General features: G+C 37.3%; 1 protein-coding gene across 2 annotated transcripts in view; it reads right to left on the reverse strand.

The window, feature by feature from the left end:
- Spink5 (serine peptidase inhibitor Kazal type 5) overlaps positions 1 to 22,117 on the reverse strand; it is a 59,876-nt gene that overhangs the window by 30,123 nt on the left and 7,636 nt on the right. For both annotated transcript variants that reach the window (XM_085699914.2, XM_048419154.3), the window contains exons 5-12: positions 11,763 to 11,890; positions 9,869 to 9,932; positions 8,677 to 8,804; positions 7,443 to 7,509; positions 5,544 to 5,671; positions 4,120 to 4,207; positions 2,362 to 2,489; positions 1,057 to 1,135 (exon numbers count right to left, since the gene is read on the reverse strand). In XM_085699914.2, coding sequence (XP_085556040.2) covers positions 1,057 to 1,135; positions 2,362 to 2,489; positions 4,120 to 4,207; positions 5,544 to 5,671; positions 7,443 to 7,509; positions 8,677 to 8,804; positions 9,869 to 9,932; positions 11,763 to 11,890 — 810 coding nt within the window. The remainder of the gene's footprint in view (positions 1 to 1,056; positions 1,136 to 2,361; positions 2,490 to 4,119; positions 4,208 to 5,543; positions 5,672 to 7,442; positions 7,510 to 8,676; positions 8,805 to 9,868; positions 9,933 to 11,762; positions 11,891 to 22,117) is intronic.

Below are 22,117 nucleotides of genomic sequence, written 5' to 3' on the forward strand. Positions count from 1 at the left end.
CTATTTCCCTCATATTTTACTACAGGTATGCTGAGATTACAATGGCCCACGCCAGCTTTATTTTATTTTTTAATATATCTTCCAGTGATTTAACTCAAGGTGTCAAGTTTGGTACCCAGCACCTGTTCCTGTGAGTCATCTCCCTAGACCTAAAGTGTGGGTTTTAAGCAAGACATCAAGATGCAGACAGTTTCTGTAGTAGCTCAATGGTAATGTAAGGGAAAGGACAGTCTGGAGGGAAAAGCAGGAGACTTTCATTTCAGACTTAAAAATCATGATTTCGGACCTAATAGAGTCTAAGCATGTAAAGATTGTTATCACCAAGCCCGATGACCTGAGTTCAATCCCCAGAATGCACGTGGGAGAAGGAGAGAACCAGCTCCTCCAAATTATCCTCTGACCTCTCTCCTCCACATGTGCTCCTGGGTAACCAGGCACCAACACATATATGGGAGCAGGCATGCACACAGAGCGCGCGCGTGCGCGCGCACACACACACACACACACACACACACACACACACACACAGAGGCATGCACACATAAAGTAAATGCTAAATTCTCTTTTAAGTCTTGCTATGGTGTGTGTGTGTGTGTGTGTGTGTGTGTGTGTGAGTGTGTGTGAGAGAGAGAGAGAGAGAGAGATATTGCCTTTTTTCCCCCTTGAGACAGGGTTTCTCTGTATAACAGCCCTGGCTGTCCTCTGTGGCTAACTCACTCTGTAGGTCAGGATGGCCCCAAACTTACAGAGATCAACCTGCCTCTGCCTCCAGAGTGCTTGTGCCACCACTGCCCAGGTAAGTCGTGCTTTTTTGAAAACATGCTTTCAACTCTTAATTCAGCTGTGGTTATAAGACTCCATCACAAGAAGGGTCTGTGGATCAATCCCCTGGAAAGTAGTGACTTTCTAGTAGTAACTGACACCTTTGTGTTAAAAGTAGGAGTGAAGTTCAAGTTCTCCCATTCTAGTAGTTCTCTTAACTTTACCATTGTTCTCTCTTAACAGCAAGGACGTATCAGTTTCACATAGCATTCATTAAAGTTGGACCCCACTCACAGCATATGTTTCTGAGTCTTCAGACCCTCTTCTGCTTCTGGTTCCAGCCCCAGCCTTCTGCTCTTCAGCTTCTGCTTTGCTGAATATAAATGAATAAATGAATGAATGAATAAATAAATAAATAATAAAAGAGATTCACTGATTTTTGCTCATTGCTCATCTCTTCTTCCTTCTCAGCCTGGGGACAAAGGATTGGCCCCTTTATCACTGTGTGATAACAAGAGGTAACAAAACTCCTTGCAGTGTGCTACCATCCCATAACGTCATCAGAGTCTCTGCCATCAAAAGAGAGGTGGCAGTAGTTGGATTGTTAACACGCTTTCTATTAACTGCCTTTCTGTTTGTGGTGAGAAGAAGGCCATCAGTTTTCATCAAAGAAACATCAACACTGGATCACGATGACCTTCTACCTAGAGGCTGAGAAAGACCTTCAGAAAACACACTGAGACACCTTCTCTATCATCAGAAAAGATGAGAGGCAGAGGGGTCTCTGCGATGCTCTCAGATCAGAGTGCACCAATGCCTTCTCCCGCATTTTTGGTCTATCTCCTATTTCATGCACATCTTGCTTTCATTTGCTCTTAAATGTATTGCTCATACCTGACTGTTTAATCAAAAATACAAAAGTGCAATACATGAATATGACTGAATGATTGATTTTATGAGTGTATGTATACACACATGATATATATATATATATATGAGCTAAAAGAACTAAAATTGTTTTGTGTAACAAAATTATATTGTATCTACAGTTAATTGATAAAATTTAAAACATATATGGCTATCAATGAAGACAAAAAGATAAATATTTTTGTATTATTAATATAGTCAAATACTTAATGTGAGTTCAGTGAAACAATGTGAAGAGTATTCTAAACTGTGAAAGAGGGGAAGTAACTCTAACTTGCTGAGAAATTTCACAGCATGGAAAGTACTATTTCAGGTGATTTTATAGGTGTTTGTGGTTGCATATGGTATGTTTACTTGTGGACCTTAGGTCAGTCCTAGCATTAGAATTTAACCATCTTAGAGATGCTTAGATGGTTTGCACAGGAAACTTCCAATATTTATTCAAGTTCATGTTTTAGCAAGTTTCAAGGTTAAGAAACAAAAAAAATAAGGCATCTTAAAGCAAGTAACTATAAGCACTTACCCCTAGCTCTATATTACTAATGTTTTCCATGTAGCTTACTCAACTGCCTTGTTTATTTTGAGTCATTTTCCCGTGAATGAAAGAAGCCGGTCCTGTTAGGTCATGCGTAAGGGTCTTTTTTCTTTGTCGCCTCAAAACTCTATACTCACAAGAAAGCTTGGCACATGGAACACAAGTTGCCATGTGTTTTTCCATCCAGACCTTGAATAGGGTCATTTTCTCTGGTACAGAAAAGTGTCCCGTTCTTTGCACGATCCCGGAATTCACTACAGCGTTTCTGGACAAGGGAGATGAGACATTTTAGCTGTAGGACTATGTGCTACGTCTGTATTTCTCAGCATTGTTTATAAGTTAAACTGGGAAAGGGGAATAAATGGGGAAAACCAATACTTTAAAGATTTAGGACTTTAAAATGCTATAATTCCATCCTTGTAATGCTCATATGTAGCAACTATGTTCATAGTCATACCTATTAATAAACATATTATAAATCATCATAAATACAAAATGCTTTAGTTTCCTTTTCCAGATAAGTGGGAAAAATAAGTAATTGCTATACACAAACTTAAGGGATGTAGCTGGGTCTGAATTAAGTATATTCTAATATAAATGAAAGAATGTTTCATCAAAGAATTCCAAGAACTCTTGATTTAGCTTTATTCTGAGGATATAGTCAGGAAAATCATAAGGCAATTTTTTCCCAAAAGCTATTATCATTGTCACAGTTATAGAGGCAGTGACAGGCATATTTAATACAGACAATCTAATATTTCAATAAATATAGCAGTTCAAGAATTCGTTGAGTAATGATACAAAGGTTTTGAAAGGGGTTAAAAAGGTGGCCTTCAAAATCAGTTACAATATGCAAACATTGAGAGTGATTTAGGTTTTATTCTTATAAAATGAGACCGTGATAAATATTTAAAATAAAACATAATGGTATAACATCTTTGTTTTAGAAGCAATGACAACAAGCTCTGGGGGTGCTTTGAATGGATAGAGTTAAACTCAAAGAAATTAATTATATTATTAAAAGGGAAGGAGGGAGGAAGACAAGGAGAGAGGGAGGTAGGAAGAGATCACAAACGAAAAGTAAAATACTATTTCAACACATTTAAATGGGAGTATTTGAAGGATTTGGTAATATAAGATTATGAGCAAAATGGAAGGTGAAAACGATGGCTAAGCAGAGATAGAAGGCAGTGGACTGCTTTGTAGAACTGTAATCAACAAATCAAAGATGACCAGAGAATTACAAGAATTAGATTAAGTAGAATTTCTACAGTCTTAGTGAGGTTTTCTATTACTATAATAATGCACCATGACTGAAAACAACTGGGAAGGATAGAATTTATTTCAATGTAGAACTCTCAGGTCACATGTCTCTGCAGAGGGAAGTAAGGGCAGAAATTCAAGGGAGGAACCGGAGGCAGGAACTGAAGCAAAGCCTTGGAGGAACACTGCTTACTAGATAGTTCCTTATAGCTTCTTCAGGCTACTTTTTCATGGAACTCAGAACCACCAGAGTAAGAGTAACACCATGTACAGGTAGCTGTGCCTTCCCACATCAGTCCAGAATAGGTCACATTGGGGTGTCCACTGTCATTTTGGTGGGAGCATTTATTCGATCGATGTTCTCTTTTTCCAAATGCCTCTAACTTGTGTCAAATTGATATAAAATTGTCTAGAATGTGGAACTATTTTACTAATATGACTTGGTATTTTTTTCCAAATGAATGTAGACATTTTAGCACTGTAACTTTGTTTTAAGTGTAGAACAATAACTGTAATAAAAATTTCAGGATTAGGATAATATTAACCAATATTGACAATGTATTCTGAAGTGGTATGCTTGCACACACTTTACACAATGGCAGTCACAGCTAACTTGGCTCACTAATCCTTACCTCAATTTCCATTTTAACTTTATCTCTTTCTTCAGCGTCTCTCTGTTTTTTCTCTGCTTTACTTTTCTCTTCCGAAAACTGTCTCATGCTGGCGAAACAAAATGAAGTGGTAATGTTTCAAATCTTCATGTTGCCCAATCGTCACTAGGCACAGATTGAGCACTGGAGCTTCCCTGATGTTTGTTAGGCACCTCATATTTCTGAAAAGCCCTTTCATTCTGCATGCATACATATACACATGCCCATGCAAGTACATACTTACGTGCATAAATACTTTTTATCTTTCTTACTTTTAAATCTCTCCATTTTAAATTGTATATTTTAAAGGAGGTAATAAGCTTTATATCTGTTGGTGTTTTATTGTTGAATTTTATTTTACTGAATAGATTTCATTCTGGTTTGAAACATACAAATGGGTGTACACAGACCCATGCATTCTTTCAGTGGAAGCTTTAACCTTATGAATAGCAGGGTCGTCATTCATGACCACTTTATTCAGTCATCATTCTGTTAACACCTAATTTGGAGGACAACTATGCACCCAGTCTTAAAAAACAAATCAAGCCTATTCATTGTTTTCTTAGAATTTACAGCCTTGGAGAGAGCAGTAAAAGTCAACCAATAATCTTAGAAGTAAACACATAATTGCCAATTATGGTGATGATTATGAAAGACCATAAGTTAGGATTATGAAGATTGATTTTCAACTAGGAAGTAGGAAGAATTATCTAAGGTAGACAGTCTTAAAACATACAATCTATAGGGAAAGGGAACACTATCTTCCCCGAATACAAAGACGCCTGCATTAAGGCAATACTCAGCTCAATGTGGTTGCTCACACTGGTCCAGCATTTTGGTGGCTAAGGTCAGAGGTTTGTCAAAAGTTTGAGAGTAGTCTGAGCTAGATAGTGAATTCCAGTCTAACCTGGACTACAAACTTTTATCCAAAAAAGCAAACAGACAGAACAAACAAGAGTTCATAACTCAAAGGATCTGAAGTGTAGTGAGGCCTGTATGAGCTGTGTTGTGGGTTCAGCCTTTGTCTGTGACTTATGGTCTCAGATGATGCCATGGATGTAAAGGATTTTTGAAACTGTCCTGTCAACCCTGACATGATGCATCAATTACTGAATAAAAAGTCTTTCCCCATTCTGTACTATGACTGCTTCACTAAAAGGTCACAAAGGAACCAAACTCATGAAAGTCACGAAAGGTATTGTAAGCCTGCTTTCTAAGAGGAAAGTGGAATTAGTTCGTACTCAGACAGACACATACCATTTGACAGATGGGCTTATGTTTTTAGGAACATATCAATCTGTTCAAACAATCATAGTGGCAAAAAGCCTCACTCCCAACTGCTGGCACTCATCCATCAGCCTGCTTCTCTACCTACCCGGTGAACTGAGAGTAGCTGGTATACTCACAATATATCAGCACACAGGGCACACTTGTTCCCATGCATCTTGCCATCGGGGCCACGGATTGGGTCACTTTCCCGGGTACAAAAGAGTCTTCCACTTCTCACTTGGTTTTCAAACTCCTTACAAAGTTCCTTTCGGGTGGGGAAAGAAAACAAGCAAATATATTTATCATTTTCCAGTTTTTAATCTTGGCATTTTGAATAATAGATTTATAATCACAGAGTGACAAATCTGGGAACGTTGATGAACATAAGCACCATCTAAATGAGAACTATCTAAAAATGAATTATTTTGCCAAGTTAACTGACACTCACAGCATTTGTGTGGTTTATTTGTTAAAGTAAAAGAGCTGTGGAAACAGTGCGGCTTAGCAAGCCTTTTCTAAAATTAAAAGCAGTTCTAATTGTTTTCAAATATTCAGGGAACTAAAAAGGTCTTTCATGATATTCCCACACAAGCCCAATTGAATGAGAATATTGAACTTTTGAAAATTTGCTTAAATGTAACTTGATAGTCAAGAGCAATGCAGCAAATTTGGAATAAGCAGCAAAGCAGCCACCTGTTAATCATAACACAGTCATAAAATCAATGCTCCATGATTTCCATAACAGCAACAATAATAATTTCAGTTTATAACTTATGATTCATTCAAGAAGATTCCAAAGAAGCACTTTGTGAGCAACCCACTGACAGGTTAATTACAGGGCATACATTGAGCCATCATTGGAAAGCAGTCCTGCTCAGGCCAGGGGTGCTCAGTGACCCTGGCCAACAGAAGGAAGAGGCTAGGATGCTTGGGAACAACCTTTTTTACATATAATATATGGGAAACACGACAGGTTAGCCCAGAGTTCCAGGCTGAAATACACAAAGCCCACAAATGCGTGGTGTTCCATGGAGAATTCTGGGTTATTGGAGGTGAAAACACAACATAATCAGAAGGTAAGAGTGAGGTCTTTTAGACAATGCCCTTTTTTGTCTGACACAAAAATTGAGGCTCAGGGAGGAGGTTCTTTGCTCTCAATACCTACAGCATGGCAGAATGAAGACCAAAAGTCAGGTGTCTCCTCTTTCTAATAAAAGTCTAGCGAGTTAGTTAAGTCAATGCTACCCTTCCCATTGAAATAGGGGGTTAATAACCCTGGTGATTTAAGATGTCAAGGTTGACTTTATAACATCAAACAAATACGACAAAACTGAATTTTAAGAGTATTTTTAAGCTACCATCTCAATATTTGAGGTCTTTATGTAAGCAGAAGCAACACCTTTATCAAGAAGGGTCTTATTGAAGAATGACCTCATAGAAAAGTGAATAACAAGTCCATTTCTTTTAACAGAATTTTAGAGTAAAGCACTATCAGATACACTGCTTAAGAGACTGAACTATTTAAAAATTTTCCTACCCAGTAATGCTATGTATAAGCTTTTGTACAAGTTTTTAAAAATGTATTCAAAGCAAAATGGTTGCACATGTGCAGGCGCGCACCCCCCCCCCACACACAGAGAGAGAGAGAGAGAGAGAGAGCTGATAGAAATGACCAAACACAAAGTATACTGGTACATATGTATAAAACTGCCACCATGTAACCATTTTTATGCTAACCTGAAAAAAATTATAAAAGGAAAAGAGATCAATGGAATTTTGTGTGTGTAAAATTTGTTTTTCCCTTCCTTTTGTGAGGGGAAGAAAATAAAGGATAAAAATGATATGGATTGAACTTTAGATGAGAAAAGTTGGTTTCAAATGACCCAACTGCTAAGTATACTAGAAATAGGATAATTGAGGAATTCTAATTAATATGAAATGCATGCAGTAATATGAGACAATGACGTTATTCTGTTTCTTCAAAGGTGCAAGTGAGTATAGGCCCACAGGCTTCACTGTAGCAGCGAACCATTTACCTTCTCAGCATCTCGCCGAATTCTGCTCTCTCTCTCACGTGTGGCATTTTCTCGAGCTTCTTTTATACTGTCAAGGGAACAGAATCCTCTTACGGTCCAGGCCTATTTTCAGTGTCCACCCTGTTCTGAGCACTAAACACTTCCACGTCCTTTACCATAACCTGTTGAGACCAATCCTCTCACAGGAGGCAAGCACTTCCCTGTGTTGGATGCTGGCGCCCTAGACATTGCCACAGATAAGGAAGGGTGGGAGGCTGACTCACAGCCAGTCAATTAGGAGCTTTGTTCTGCAGAGCCAGCTGGGTGTGCCACACCGTGAGTGACAAACAGAAGATTGCCAGGAAAATTCCCTCCGACAGGCAGAACCAAGAACCTTGAAACAATGCTCTGACAAGGGTGAAACCAAACTGAGCCTTTCAGGTATTGCCATTCCACACCCTTCTGGGCCACATGTTAAAGCAGATGTTGGTTTGCCTTCATGTCAGAGCAGGGTTATTTCTAAAAGCTAAAGCTGAACTGAGCTTTTGAATCTCATCTGTAACCCATCTGTAGTCTCACTCTGCTGTCCTGGGCTCATCCTGAGGAAATCCATCTGGAAAAGTCAGGTTGTCCTTCTCTGTTAAAACTTAAAACGATGAATAAATGAAGCCAAAAAGCTACAGAATTTGGGGCAGTTTAAACAGACACTATAGTATCCTCATTAATCTTCATTATTAATGTTACCACTTTATAATACTATTTAAAATTAGGTATCATTGCTCAGCGAGGGTCCCTACATGGGCCCAAAGAAACCCTGCACGTCAAATGACCGGTTTTGATTATCCAGTGCTCAAGTGCTTTTCAAGCCGGTCTTTTTTATATCGATATATAAGGCATTAGGTAGCATTACAGCATTTGAAACCAAGTTTGTTTCAGTCAATTCTCCCTGCTCTTTATTTACTCTAGCTTTGCCATTCAAGTCTTCAAAGTATTATATTACAAAATACTGTGTGTTTAAAGGCATTATACATTTAAAGATACATTTTAAATATCTTAAATGTATGACGTTTCAAATTTTTCTTTTAGAAATATTGTAGTAAAATGGAGAAAAAGGCAAGAAGTCCCTCTTGTAGCCAAGCCTATTTCACTGTATAAAGACAACTGTTCACAGGAACCATGAAGAGGACTTCACCACACTGAGGCTCTCGGGGCAGGAAATAAGGGCTCCATCAGTCCATCTGGGGGTGCTACTTACAAGAGCTCAGCACACATGGCACATCTATTGCCGTGGGTCCTCCCATCAGGACCACGGACTGGATCATTCTCCCTTGTACATCCGAGTCTCCCATCTTGCACATAGGCCCGAAAGTCACTGCACACATCCTAAAGAAGAGGGAAAGGAGATGACATACAGAGGCTTGCAATACCAAGCTCGGCAAAGGCTGATCCCACAGAAACAGCACTGTGAATCTGTGCCACTTGCGTTTAAGTACAGAACTGTTCAGTTTCTTATTTGCTCATTCGAAAAACAGTTACAGCTGTGCTAGAACTCAAGGGGATCACTGTCCTTGCTCTCAACCTGTTCGCAATGTCCTAGGTGTTATCGGCAAAGAGAACCTTAAAGCAGCGAGTACTGAAAGCCTCGGAGGAGGCTGGCATCTTCAGGGACCTAACCGTGAAAATCGGCATTCAACTAGGAAATTAAATGGGATCTGTATGGTGCTTTCCATCTTCCTCGAACTTCAAAAGCTCACAGAACCTTAGCTAGAAAGTAGCTATGTAGTTAAATCTCATTTCTGTAAGTGTTCAGTTCAAGGGTTCCTTACGGTGAGTGCCCATGCTGAGGTTTCAGCTCTGGGGCAGTGATGGAGACATATGGTGTCCATTCACTCACTTCTCGGGCAGTTTCTTTAGTTTCCTTCTTCCTTCCTTCCTTCCTTCCTTCCTTCCTTCCTTCCTTCCTTCCTTCCTTCCTCCCTCTCTCCCTCTCTCCCACCTTCCTTCCCTTCTTCTCTCTCTTCCCCTCTCTCTCCTTTTTAAGAGCAGAAATAGAATTGAACTTCTTACTATCAAAGTAAAATGATCTGGTTTCAAGAACTCGTTTGTTTCTTCCCTGTCAACAGGAAGGACGCAGAGTTTCAGGAAAGTAAGAAGCACCCCTTCCTAACATCCCAACCTAAGGAGAAACACAGCTGCTTTTGCCTTTGCTCACTGGTTCTCAACTCACAAGTCCAGATCCCCACAGGGGGCTCACATATCAGATATCCTTCCTATCAGACATGTACATTACAATTCATAGTAATAGCAAAGTTACAGTTATGAAGTAGCAATGAAATAATTGTACGGTTGGGGTGACCACCACATGAGGAACTGTATTAAACATAGGACGGCTGAGAACCACAACTTCACATGGAAGCCAGTGTTCCCCGCCTGGCACATGTCCTTACCTTCTCGAAACTGCTGCTGCCACATTCACCTTCACTTCTTATGTCGACTTGTCTCTTGTTTCTCCTGGAATCAAAAAGTTTGTTGACACAGAAATTAAGAAGATAGAATTGCTCATCCTGTCTACCTCCTCACTGTATTATAATGCCTTCTTATGTATTCTAATGTACCTGAAAACAGGGTTATGGTTTAATATTTACTTTGCTTGCATAATGAAAGCCCCCTTTTATAACTTTAAAAAATCACGAGGAAATAGAATCATCTTGGGGGGTTAGGTTTCAGGCTCATGGTTGGTACCTCTCTAAGGACTTTCCTGTTTATGGTAGCCATTTTTAATTTTTATAAAAAGTTCAATTTTAATTTTTTTATTTTTTATTATAGGACTCTTTTATGCTACTTTATTATACCTTACTTTTTCATGAAAAGCACATAAAGTCTTATAATTAACTTTGCTCAGTCTAGTAGAACTTTACAGAGCATGGAAAATGGAAGCATGAATGTAAAATAATCTCTACTTTCTGTAGAAGAAGCTTAGAATTTAGCGTGGGGCTAACAATTAGAAAATGCAAAGCTCAGAACAAAATTAAAAATGGAAAATTAATAGGAAAAAACAGATTTTCAAGATACATAGGCAGACAGAAAGTATTAAAAGTACCCTGGTATAGTGTGTGATGTCTTCTGAAAGTCAGAGCAAAAAACACCACAGAGTCATATGGTATGCTGGGAGAAAATATCACATGGATCAGAGATTTAAAAATTTAAACTAGGAACACTTATTTGTGATATAGTAAGAATTGAATGTTCAGTGTGCTTAAAGCAGTATTATAAGATCCATGCTTTAGAGAAAGTAGAATATTCTTTATTTGCCCATTTAGCTTTTCTTTTTTAAAATTGTATTGCTTTATTTATGTGTTGACCTATTAATTTATTTTTTAGTGTGATGGGTAGGGGTGGGTGTTTTTGTTACATCATGTAAATGGAGGCCAGGGTATAACAGAGTAGAGATAGTTTTCTCCTTCTGCCATGTGGGTCTTGGGAATAGAACTCAGATTGTAATGCTTGCTGGCCACCTCACTGTCCTGGGTTTTGTATTTCTATATATTCACTCTTGGTGAATATATATTCCAGACTGCTAAAAGAGCAGTCTGGAAATGCAATCATGAATAAATCAGAAGGGCTAACTGCAGCTTTGTTTTGGTTTGAGCCTTATAAGAAGGGACAAAGTACTCAGAATCTCAAAGAGTAATGATTGCTCTTTAGCCTATTGACTATCAAATATTGGTCATTGTGTTTCCAGAAACAAAGGAGCAGTTCATTCAAGTTTGAGGTCATGAACAGAGGCTGCAAAGCAGGTGTGCATCTTGCTTGTAAGAGAAAATTAATAACCATACTAAGCATCGAGGGGAGGAAAGACTCAAGGAGTAAGGAAGGCCAATGAGATGTGATATCTATTTGGCAAAGAATGTATTGAATATTTCAATATTCAAAATTTCCAATTACATACTATATAATATCTTAATTTCCTGATCATTTAAATGCTATTTGATGATGATGACACTCTATGCATAAAAGAATATAACCAGAGATTAGCAGACTGATAGACGATGGAAGATAGATATACATGCTTGGGTGCATGTAGCATGTATTTATATGTATACATTTGATCTGCATGTCCTGTTTATTTCACAGAGACTGTGGTACTTGCCAAAATGCTCAGAAGTGCTTTATAAGTTATAAAATGTTTTACTATGTACATTTCCCTGAAAGAGAAGGAAAGGAAGCAGTGTACACATTTTATTGAAGATTAATTTGTAGCAAATGAATTACAAATGCTGAAAGGGGGGAAACATGTCATGTAACTGCACAGACATCATGTCTGATCCATAGAGTACTCACTCATTCTCGGCACACAGCTCACATCTGCTGCGGTATGTTTTCCCATCTGTGCCACAAACTGCAGAAGCCTCAGAAGTACAGATAAAACTCCCATCTTTTCCTCCTTGCTTGAAATCCTCACAATTCAGCTGCATGAGACATAATCAAAGAATGTCAAAAAGTCAAAATACCCCTAAGAACACACAAATAAGTTCGTATCTTAAACCCAGAATATCACGCACTGCAGAAAAAAATTAAATAAATGTAGAGGTCGGCGAGCTAAAACATCTTGACAATGAAATGTAGTCTGAAGGCAGAGATAGGGTTAGATTTGAAAAGAAAAGATTTTTGTATGGTTTCAGCCACCTGCTGTCTGGATGAGAAAGGCCAAGCCCTCATTAATGAAATTGAGTACACTGTGTCTCAGCCAAATTCAGCCTCCACAGAGTGATAATGAGCCCCAGTGGACGATGGGCATAGCAACCCTCTGTAAAGTATTACCTATGGAAGTGTTCCATTATTATACATTAGGATAGTGATTAAGTCAGATTTCCAGCTTCCCCATTCTACTGTTACCGCTGTGTGAGTTGGGCAGGTAACTTAACCAGTCCATACCAAAGTATCCCCATTTACAGAATGGGGATAATTTCACCAGCTGCTGATGCCCCAGCGATATTGAAGCTTTTGACGTAGGCACTCTAACTGGAACAATCTGAACACAAAATGGTTTGGGATCCTGTTGTTATTTAAGACGCCGTGTCTACTCACAACCAGGGAATGCGAACTAACTATCCTTCAAGGGTGATGATAGAAATCTCCAGGTCACGGCTGTAATAGCGCGACGTGTGCCTGAGGACAAACCTGTACGGTGAGAGAACAAGTGTGCCTGGCAGTAACCGAAGGCACGGATTCCAACCCTAGGTCTGCAACCCACTCAGTTTACCTCTTTGAACCCCACTTTCTTCATGTGAAAAATGGGAACTCATGCCCAGCCCACATTCCACATTCAAGGCCAGGATCAAAGAAACAATTAGGAAACGTGATTTGGAAATAATTATTGTGACATAAGCTAACAAAGATTATGTTGTGTGATTTCAGTGTGACTTCCACCTAAAACCCACTCCATTTAACTATCAATATTACACTGAAAAATCAATTTTTGGTGGTTTTAAAATATTTCAATGGTGTGTATAGAACATATGATATGTGCCAGTGATGGCTCAATGAAGTGCAAATGTAAAAGAGTAGAATGTATGCAATTGCAGTGAAATTAAGAGCAAGAGGATAAGATTGGAGAATTCTAGAGGGTAAAAGTTTAAAGCGTCAAGAAAAATGACAGCATGGTCCCTCCCACTAACTGTACCATGTGTTTCAGGACAAGTTACAGGAAGGAAATAAAGTCACATTCATGTTATTGCACTCATTTATTTTCTCATTTATTCTCGAAAATTTATGACATATTTATAAGACTTCGAGCAGTCTACTATTTTGACGGAGCTAGATTACCATTCTAAGGGGTTTGCATGCTAACAGGAAGATCACAGCCACGTAAACAACACTTTCATGTCATGGTAAGTGCCACAAAAATAAACCCAAGACTGTACCACAGCTATGATATGCTTCACTGAAATGCCAAAGTGCCAGACACATCTTTCTGAAAAGATTTTTTTTGGTGATGAAGTGATATTAGTAAGAAGGAGCCAACCCTCAGAGAGTTAAGGGAGAGCAGAAAAGGGCAAAGATTTGTTGGCGCGGGATCATGCTGTTTGAGCAGCAGAAGAAAGTGTGGTTGTCACAGAGGGAAGGGCAGGGGAGCTGATGACTTTCTGTAAGATGTCATTTTTCGATGCTGTAGAAACAGCCATAGGAAACTGTGGATCAAAGTGACTGACATAGAACAATGGTGGCCATTGCCCTTCACCAGAAAGACCAAGGGCAGCATACCAGGTCACAGGTGTTGGCTGGGGGACAGCAGGCTGAACCAAAAGGCCAGCTGGGAGGTGACAGAGCAGGTGCAGCCAATTATTACTCCACTGCCTTGTCCTCCAGACTCCAAGGATGGTGAATCACAACTTACAGAAAACACCTCTTCCTAATGCTGACAATTATCAAGCACTCGCAGATGGATCCGGACCAGGAAGAGAGGCAGCAACTGGGCCAGGTTCCAGAACTTTCAGCTCTTGCTCTCATTCCTTGTCCTAACAATCCATTCGCCAGAAGCTTGATCTTGGACATTAACTCATTTTGGGCGGAAGAAAGGTGGGGCTGTTATGACATTTAATGTTTAAAATATGTACCTATCTCAGAAATAAAACAACATCAAAGAAATACTGTCTACTGAAAACCATGAACCAGCTGAAGAGGTAATTGTCAGGATGAATGGAAGGATAATTTCCCAAAGGTGCAAGCATTCTTCAGAAAATAAAAGATACTTTTGTTATGAAACGAGACAATATAATTGATACAGAAACAACAATATATAATAGAATGTCCGCACAGAAGAGATTTAAATAGCAATAAATAAAAGAATACAAAGAATAAAGGTGAGATATGTACAAACAGATAATGAATTCTGAAGGAGATGTTGAGGTCCAGGGAATCTTCTAAAAGGCAACAGCAATGAAAAATTTAAAACACAGAAGCCAAGTGAAAACAAATTTAATAATTTCACAGAATGGGAGAAAGCAGAAGTACAAACATCTGAAAAAGTAAGGAAAATTCATAGATTCTATGAAAAATGAAAGATAAAAACAGTTATAAGAACAGAATCCTAAAATCTAGTTAACCTCTAGCTTCTGGAGGAATAGCAGATGTCTAGGATGTCAGATGAGAAATGAGTTGGTATTATGAAAGAAGTCAGACATCAGCAATAGAGACAGACACGAGCTAAAGTCATAAATATTTGAATGTATGGATTTTAAGTTTGGGGCAATCATAGTTGCAGCAAAAGTGTGTGTGTGTGTTACATTTAAATGGCCACCTAGGGGAAATTGAAAGCAATAAACTAATTTGAAAATGATTAAAATAGCAGAAACAAGTTGCACTATAGCGGAAGTAACAGAGAGGTAAATTAATTCAACCCACAAAGCAAAAGACACAGTGTTTGAGTCATTTAAAAGGAATATCAAAACACTTATTTTGTTGATTGCAGGGAAAATTTAAAAACTAAAAGGTTTACTATGGTTAAACTCACTGAGTCACAAAAGAACAAAAATATAGGAATGTGAGGAAGGGGATGTAAACATGGTGAGAGAGAAAGAGTGGAGGCGAGAGAAGCCAGAACACGTTATATTAATACAAAGAGTAAGTCCAATAAAAAGCAAAATTTTAAAAGGGTGGGTTTTTTTTTCTAGTAGGCTATTTAACTAGAAGATCAATTATAAAACTGAAATGCCTAAGGTAAGAATGCTCAGACTGTCAATTACTAATATTTTATACATGCTAATCTATCAAAATTGCTAGCAAAGTTGGGAATATTTTCATATTCCTTCTGGAATGTAAATTGATATAATCATTATGAAAATCACAATCAGGTTTCTCAGAAGACTAGAATAGAAATACATAGAACCAGCTATTAGTACTCCTGCCCACATACCCAACAGACTCCAGATCAACCTACCATGGAAATACTTGCACAGCCATGTTTGCTGTTGTGCTATTCACAATAGTTAAGAAATGGAAGCACCATAGGTGTTCATCAACAGATGAATGGGTAAAGAAAATGTGATACATAAGCACAAATGGAAATTTATTAAGCAGTAAGAATGAAATAATCACATTTTAAGAAAATAAGAATGCAGGTGGGCACCATTATGCTAAATGAATGTGTGGATGTATGTGTGTCTATATGTGCATGTGTTTGTGTGTGTGTGCATGTATATGCCTGTGTGTATCTCTGTGTGTCTGTATGTGCCTGTCTATCTGTATATATGCAGGTGTATGTGTATCTGTGTGTGTTTCTGTGTGTCTCTTTTTCTGTACATATCTGTATATATCTCTGTGTTCTCTTTGTGCGCATGTGTCTGTGTGTATATTTGTGTGTATATGTGCCTCTGTATGGCGTATCTGTGTGTGCATGACTGTATTTGTCTGTGTGTGCTTGTCTTAGTCCGTATATCTCTTTGTGTTTATCTGTGTGTGATGAAGTGGAAAGCATATGTGGAAGATGAGAACTTGAAGGATGAAAGAGGGAGGTATAAAAAAGTATATCAATGATACCCATGTGACTATAAAGGCATAATATGGTGCACACATGACATAAGTGCATGTTAATGTCACATTGACACAAAGGCAGAAAACAAAGATTTAGGGAGAAGGACTAATAAGGAAAGGGTAAAAAAGAGCAAAGTGAAATAACATATGTTGAAAATACATCATTTGGTATGCTAATTTGCAGGTTTTTAAAAAATAACAATTGATATAATAGTCATCAAAAAACAAAATGTTAAAGTAAACAGGAACAAACAGAGGTAAAATCTGAATGCCATGGAAGAGGCAAACAATAGATAATGTTACTGGCATGAATGCTAAAAAGGATGATAAAAATATGGAACTATAATTAAAAATAACTGCACAAAATTTGTGCTAATTCATATGAAAAGTAAAATGGATGTATGATTGCACAAATATGCTAATGATGAAATAGACTTGTTGAGTGCATAAATAAACATTATTTTAATTGACAGATTAATCTGTGATAGTTCCTTCCTAAAGGACTATCTAAAGAGTTTTACAGTTGAATTTTCTCAAGTTTTAGAAAACTTTGTGAGACGTAATAATTTACAAGTTACTACAAAAATAAAAAGTTGTAACATTATAGAGGTATTATTTATGTATCATAAAATTCACTGAAGTAATAACACAGTGATTATCAAATAAATCTAGAGAATTGTAAAGCTGTCACCAGACACCAGTTTGGGAATATTTCCATCTACTTTAGAAATTCCACAGGGCCATTACAATTTTATTGCTTAGATTCTGCTTTAGGCAACTGCAGAATATCTTTCTGACAATATTTGCTATTTTTGAAAGTTTCATACAGATGGAATCATAAATATGATTGTTTATTTCTAATTTTTTTAACTTTGCAAATTATTTCTGAGATTCATCCATTTGTAACACTGCCAGTCACACATTCCTCCCTATTAGTCAATGTTACTTCAGTTCATGCATACTGTTTGTTTGTCAGTCCACCTCTGGACATTTAAGCCTTGGATTGATTAAAGTTTTGAACTATTAAAAGCAAGACTTCCATGCATGCAACATGTCTGACTTTGGGGAGACATTTTTTTCACTCATTAGGATTACATTTATGGGGTTCTATGGTGAATCTATGATTAAAGTGAAATTTGGATTAAAAGAGAGAGAGAGTGTGAAATCTGTGCTATTTCTTAGTTATGTACATTCCATGTTCTACCCATGAGTTGACATGCTGAACCCATCATTTTATCATAAAGGTAATGAATTCCAAGTTTCTTTTTATTGATATTGAGTAACCTTGCATTTTTTGACACGATAGGTTTATAATTCAACTTGAATTTGTTTATTGAATGCTCCAACCCTTTTATATAACTTCTAGGATCAACTGTACAATTTTCTTGTTAAAATATTAATGTGTCAGACTTTGTTGACTTCCCATGGAAGCCCTTGCCTATTGGGAGGGGTGGATGGGGGATGGGCTGTGGGAAAGTGTTGGGAGAGGAGGAGTGGGAGGGAGAACTGTGAATGGAAAATAAAATAAAATCAAAAAATAAGTTAAAGAAAGAAAGCAACCATGACTCTATTTTGACATGATTTATGCTGAATTAATAGATTTTTAAAAAGTTGCTGTCTTGAAAATATTGACTTTTCCAAATAATGAGAAAGGGTTACCTCAGCTCCAAACTTTATGGCAACGTATCACTTAATTATGGGACTATGTGCTGAGAATTACTTTACTTAGGTGATCTTATCATTGTAAAAACATCAGAGATAAAACTACAGAAAATTACATAGTATGATCTACTTTATTAAACTATATAACACACAGGCATGTACAGGCACATGGACACACACACACATACACACACACCTACCGATGAACAGAACAACAGAAGATTAAATCAAACAATAACATGATGTAATAAAGAGTCATTAAATGTATGACTCTGGCTTGTGTCACATGCCTCTGCCTTACACAGTCGACAGCGCAGTAGGTTTGTTTAGCCCAGTAGTACTACAATCCTGTGAATAAAACATTGAGCTGCGATGCTAGGATTCCCATGACATTTCTATGGGTGTTTCAGTTCTGTTATAAGTTTGTAGGTTCTCAGAGTTCTCCTGAACATATGGTACATGACTGTCTTTAAATCCTTCATTTCTCTTTGTGATGTTTTGCAATAAAAGCCACACACTTCCTATTATGCATTTTATGGTCTACAGATTTAAATGAACAGTTTTAATCTTGAATTATTTATTGCTAGTGCATAGAAGTACAGTTGGCTTTTACAACTAGGCTTGTACATTGAAACAATTCTATACACATTTATTAACACTAATGGTTTTGCTTTTGTGTGCACTTAGTAATTTACATGCATATATATCATATCATAATTCTGTAATTATAGATATGTTGTTGCCTTTACAAGAACTGAGTATTTATTTAAATAAAACTGTCTAACAATGACTAGAAGTTCCAACTCAATGCTGACTAAAAACATTAAGAATAAGTGACTATTTTCTCTTGTTAATTTTATGACAAAATATTTATTCTCTTATCTCTAAACAAGATGCTGTTTTCCACAGTTGTTCTCCATCAGGGAAGCTTTATACACACAGTTATTAACTCATCTATTGGGTTTTATTAACCCCTTTTCGACATCTTTTGCATGGTTTTGCCCTCTCTTCTATCGATACATTTTGCTAGACTAATAGATTTTTGTTGCTGCTGTTGTTAGTGAACTTCGAATTTTTATCTTGTTTCCACTTGCAGATTGCTTTATCTCCCCAAGGCTGTGGATTACACGTTTGTTAGGGTTTCCACATCTCTGCTTAACACTTGTTAGTAGCTTCCAGTTTTTATAATCTTCTGCTCTGGGTATTGTTTCAAAGTAATGCTGACCTGGTAGAATGAGGTGGTAATGAGTCTTCTCTTTTATGAGAGTCTATAGAGGATTAGGATTATTATTTTTCTGTTAGCACCTGAGAGAGTCTTCTGTGCCTGTACTTGTCTTTGATAAGCTTTCTTTTTTTTAGGTAGCTTATTCTATTACATGTGTATGGGTGTTTTTCTTGTATGTATATATGTGCAGCATGATATACAAGAGGCCAAAAGAGGGTATAGGATCTCCTCGAAATGAAGGTACAGATGTTAGGGGTTCTGGGAGTAGAACATTCTGACAATAGCGCCATGTCTCCAGTCTGACTCAAGTTTGCTAGTGAATTAGATATGATTTGATTATTTATTTGTCTGTCTGTTTATTGTATGTATCTGTGATGTAATATGATATGGTGTGATGTGGTGTGTGTGTGTGAGTGAGTGTATACGTGTGTGTGTATATGTGTGTAGGCACATGTGAAGGTCAGGGAACTTTAACTGCCTTAGATCTTTTTTATTATATTTTCATCTATTTGTTTGTATCAATATATCACAATATTAACATATATATTATTATTATATAATATATTTATATTATGTAATATAATAAATTTGCTCTCATATTTTTAGGTGAGTCCCAGGATAGTAACATTTCTATTTTAAAAAGTAATTTGTTTGTAGTGAAGCTCTGTTTCTTTCTTCTCATTCTTTCCTTTAAAGTTATAACATGATTGTTTCAATATCTTGTGTGCATTTTCTATAACTACTCCAAGTACTTTTTCTGTCAAGTTAAACAACTGTATGCACTCAGAAACATTTTTTGGTATTTCTCTTATATATGATATTCTCTTATATTTGATATTTCTCTTATATATTAAACTTAAATTCTTCATTTTCACCATTCACATTTTTAAAACAGTGCACAATATACAAAACACTATAGAGATGAATGATTCTCAATTCTCCCCTAAAGTTTACTTTTGCTCTACTTTCCCTTACTTTGCATTACCTCTTTGACATCTTCCCTCACCTGATTTACAGTACCTGATGTCTGCTAAGCAAACATAGGCGGCTGTTATCTGCAAACCTGGCTTCTTTTTTAAATCTCCTGTGACTTGGGAGCTTAATGGTTAGCGATTTGAGTTGACATAAACTTTGGTCAAATACCTCTACCTAAAAAGATTACAGATGGAGTTTTGGGCATGGGGTGACCATGACATTTCGTCCTCACTTGGGAGCCCTGTTTCCTGAGATCTTGCCTAGCTTTAGGATTGACGGGGAGTGAAATGTCTGGGCTTCTCAAGACTTTGAAGCCTGAGACACCTCCCCCAAGCAGGACTGTCACCCCAGGTTCATCCTCCTTGCTCCAGGTGGAGACCATCACATCCACAAAAACATGTATGGGCGGTGCAGTTCTACGTTATCTCCTTTTAGTTCTGTCCCTTTTAGCAATGCACAGCAGCTGCCGATGCCCAGGGCTAGCCTGGCATAGAGCCTCAACAGCAACTGGTGAGGACAAGAGATGGCTTATTGCTAAGCCAAAGAATTACCCTTCCCATTCTTCCTATCCAAAGTGCAGCAGTTTCCAGCACACCTGCATAACCTGCAGATAATTTTCAGAGCACTAAAGAGATGTTTGATTAATTCTTTCTACCTTATATCTCATTCGAGGGAAAGAGATTTCCTGCTTTCTGTATAGCCTGAAGTCTCAGCGTGCAGGAAATTTTAAAGGGTTGATTCTAAACTTGATAAGAATAATTAAAAACAAAAATGTATAGCTCCTTTGGCTTGTACACAAAATTGCAAAATCTTTGAAAAATTACTATCCAGAGTACATTAAAATTTATTCTGATAACTATGGTATAGCTTAAAACAATAGTCTTGTACCAAGAAATCTCTAAGATTATTGTATTAAAGGCTAAAATTATTTTAACAATTACAGAAAAACACTTGATAATGACCAGCACACATTCAGCAGATTGGGAATCAACAGAGTCCTGGAAGTTGATAAAACTCATACTAATTCCCCAGAAGATGAACATAATTAGCAGATAAAATTGTGGATGTGTTCCCTTTAATATGAAGAAAGAGGAAGTGCTTTTTAGGTGTTTAACCCAGAATTCTTGCCAGTGATGTAAGGAATGAAAGAGAAATAGAGAATTAACTAATATTGAAAGAAAATAATTAAATTACAATCGATACAGACTATGTTATCAATTGCTAAGGAAAAATATCACAAGGATCAAGCAAAGAGAATTAACATAGCTGACAGAATTCTATCATTTTATATGTTAAGATTCCCACTTAAATTTTAGTAAATCTCATTCGACAGATGTAGACATTCAAGTAGTAGTAGTCCTTAAATAGATTTAAGATAAGGGGTGTGTGTGTGTGTGTGTGTGTGTGTGTGTGTGAATGTCTTTGTTAATTTTTTTCTCATTTACTTGTGTTTCATATTTTTGAACACCATTGGCTAACTGAAGTTCTAATTAAGGAGACATAAGGGACAGAAGAAAGGAAGTTGCAGAGTGGTCCTGTTTCAGAAGAGAAACTCAGATTTCAAAGGAACAGACAGTCCTCCTAGCTTTTGTAGCTTAAAAGGTAGTCCCTTTAATTAATAGATAAAGGATTTGCAGGTATTGGCCGGCTGAGGAGCTGGCCTGGTATTGTTTAAAGAGTGAGACTGACTGAGCCCCGAAGAAGAATTTAGTCAGCTATGTTTATCGCGGAGGCAGAAGTTCTCAGACATTCCTCGGCTGTGGCGTTGCCAAGGAAGATGGTAGCTGGGTTTGACCATGGATGATACAAGTAATTAGGGTGTGTCTACCTTGACTGATCATTTTAATTATATGTCAGGGCCAAAGGAGGAGGAAGAGAAGCAAGAAAAAAATAAATAAAAAGCTACATAGGGGACCAGGAGGTAATGTCCTGGTCAAGCTAGCTGGTAACAACCCGTGTTTGATCAACTAAAATTGTGAGATTTTGTAAGGCAGGCATTTTCATTAATATGGAAATGCTTATTTTATTTATTAATGTTTTAAGAGTTATTTTTGGATTTTTCTATGATAAAATATATATTCAGTGAAATGGTTGTGTGATGCTCCTTATATATTCAGTGTGGTTTTTTTCCTTTCATTTTATGACTTGTTTTTCTTTTAACCAATGGACACTAAATTCATGCAAAATATTAGCTTGGATCTCAACCTGCAGAATAGACACACATGAGTCCAGTTGAATTAAATGAGGAGAACACTCCGAGTGTTGTACAAGAGAAAAAGGAAGGAATAATAGAGGAGGAAAA

The sequence above is a fragment of the Myodes glareolus genome, chromosome 13 (genome assembly GCF_982192425.1).
Source record: "Myodes glareolus chromosome 13, mMyoGla1.1, whole genome shotgun sequence".
NCBI lineage: Eukaryota > Metazoa > Chordata > Mammalia > Rodentia > Cricetidae > Myodes > Myodes glareolus.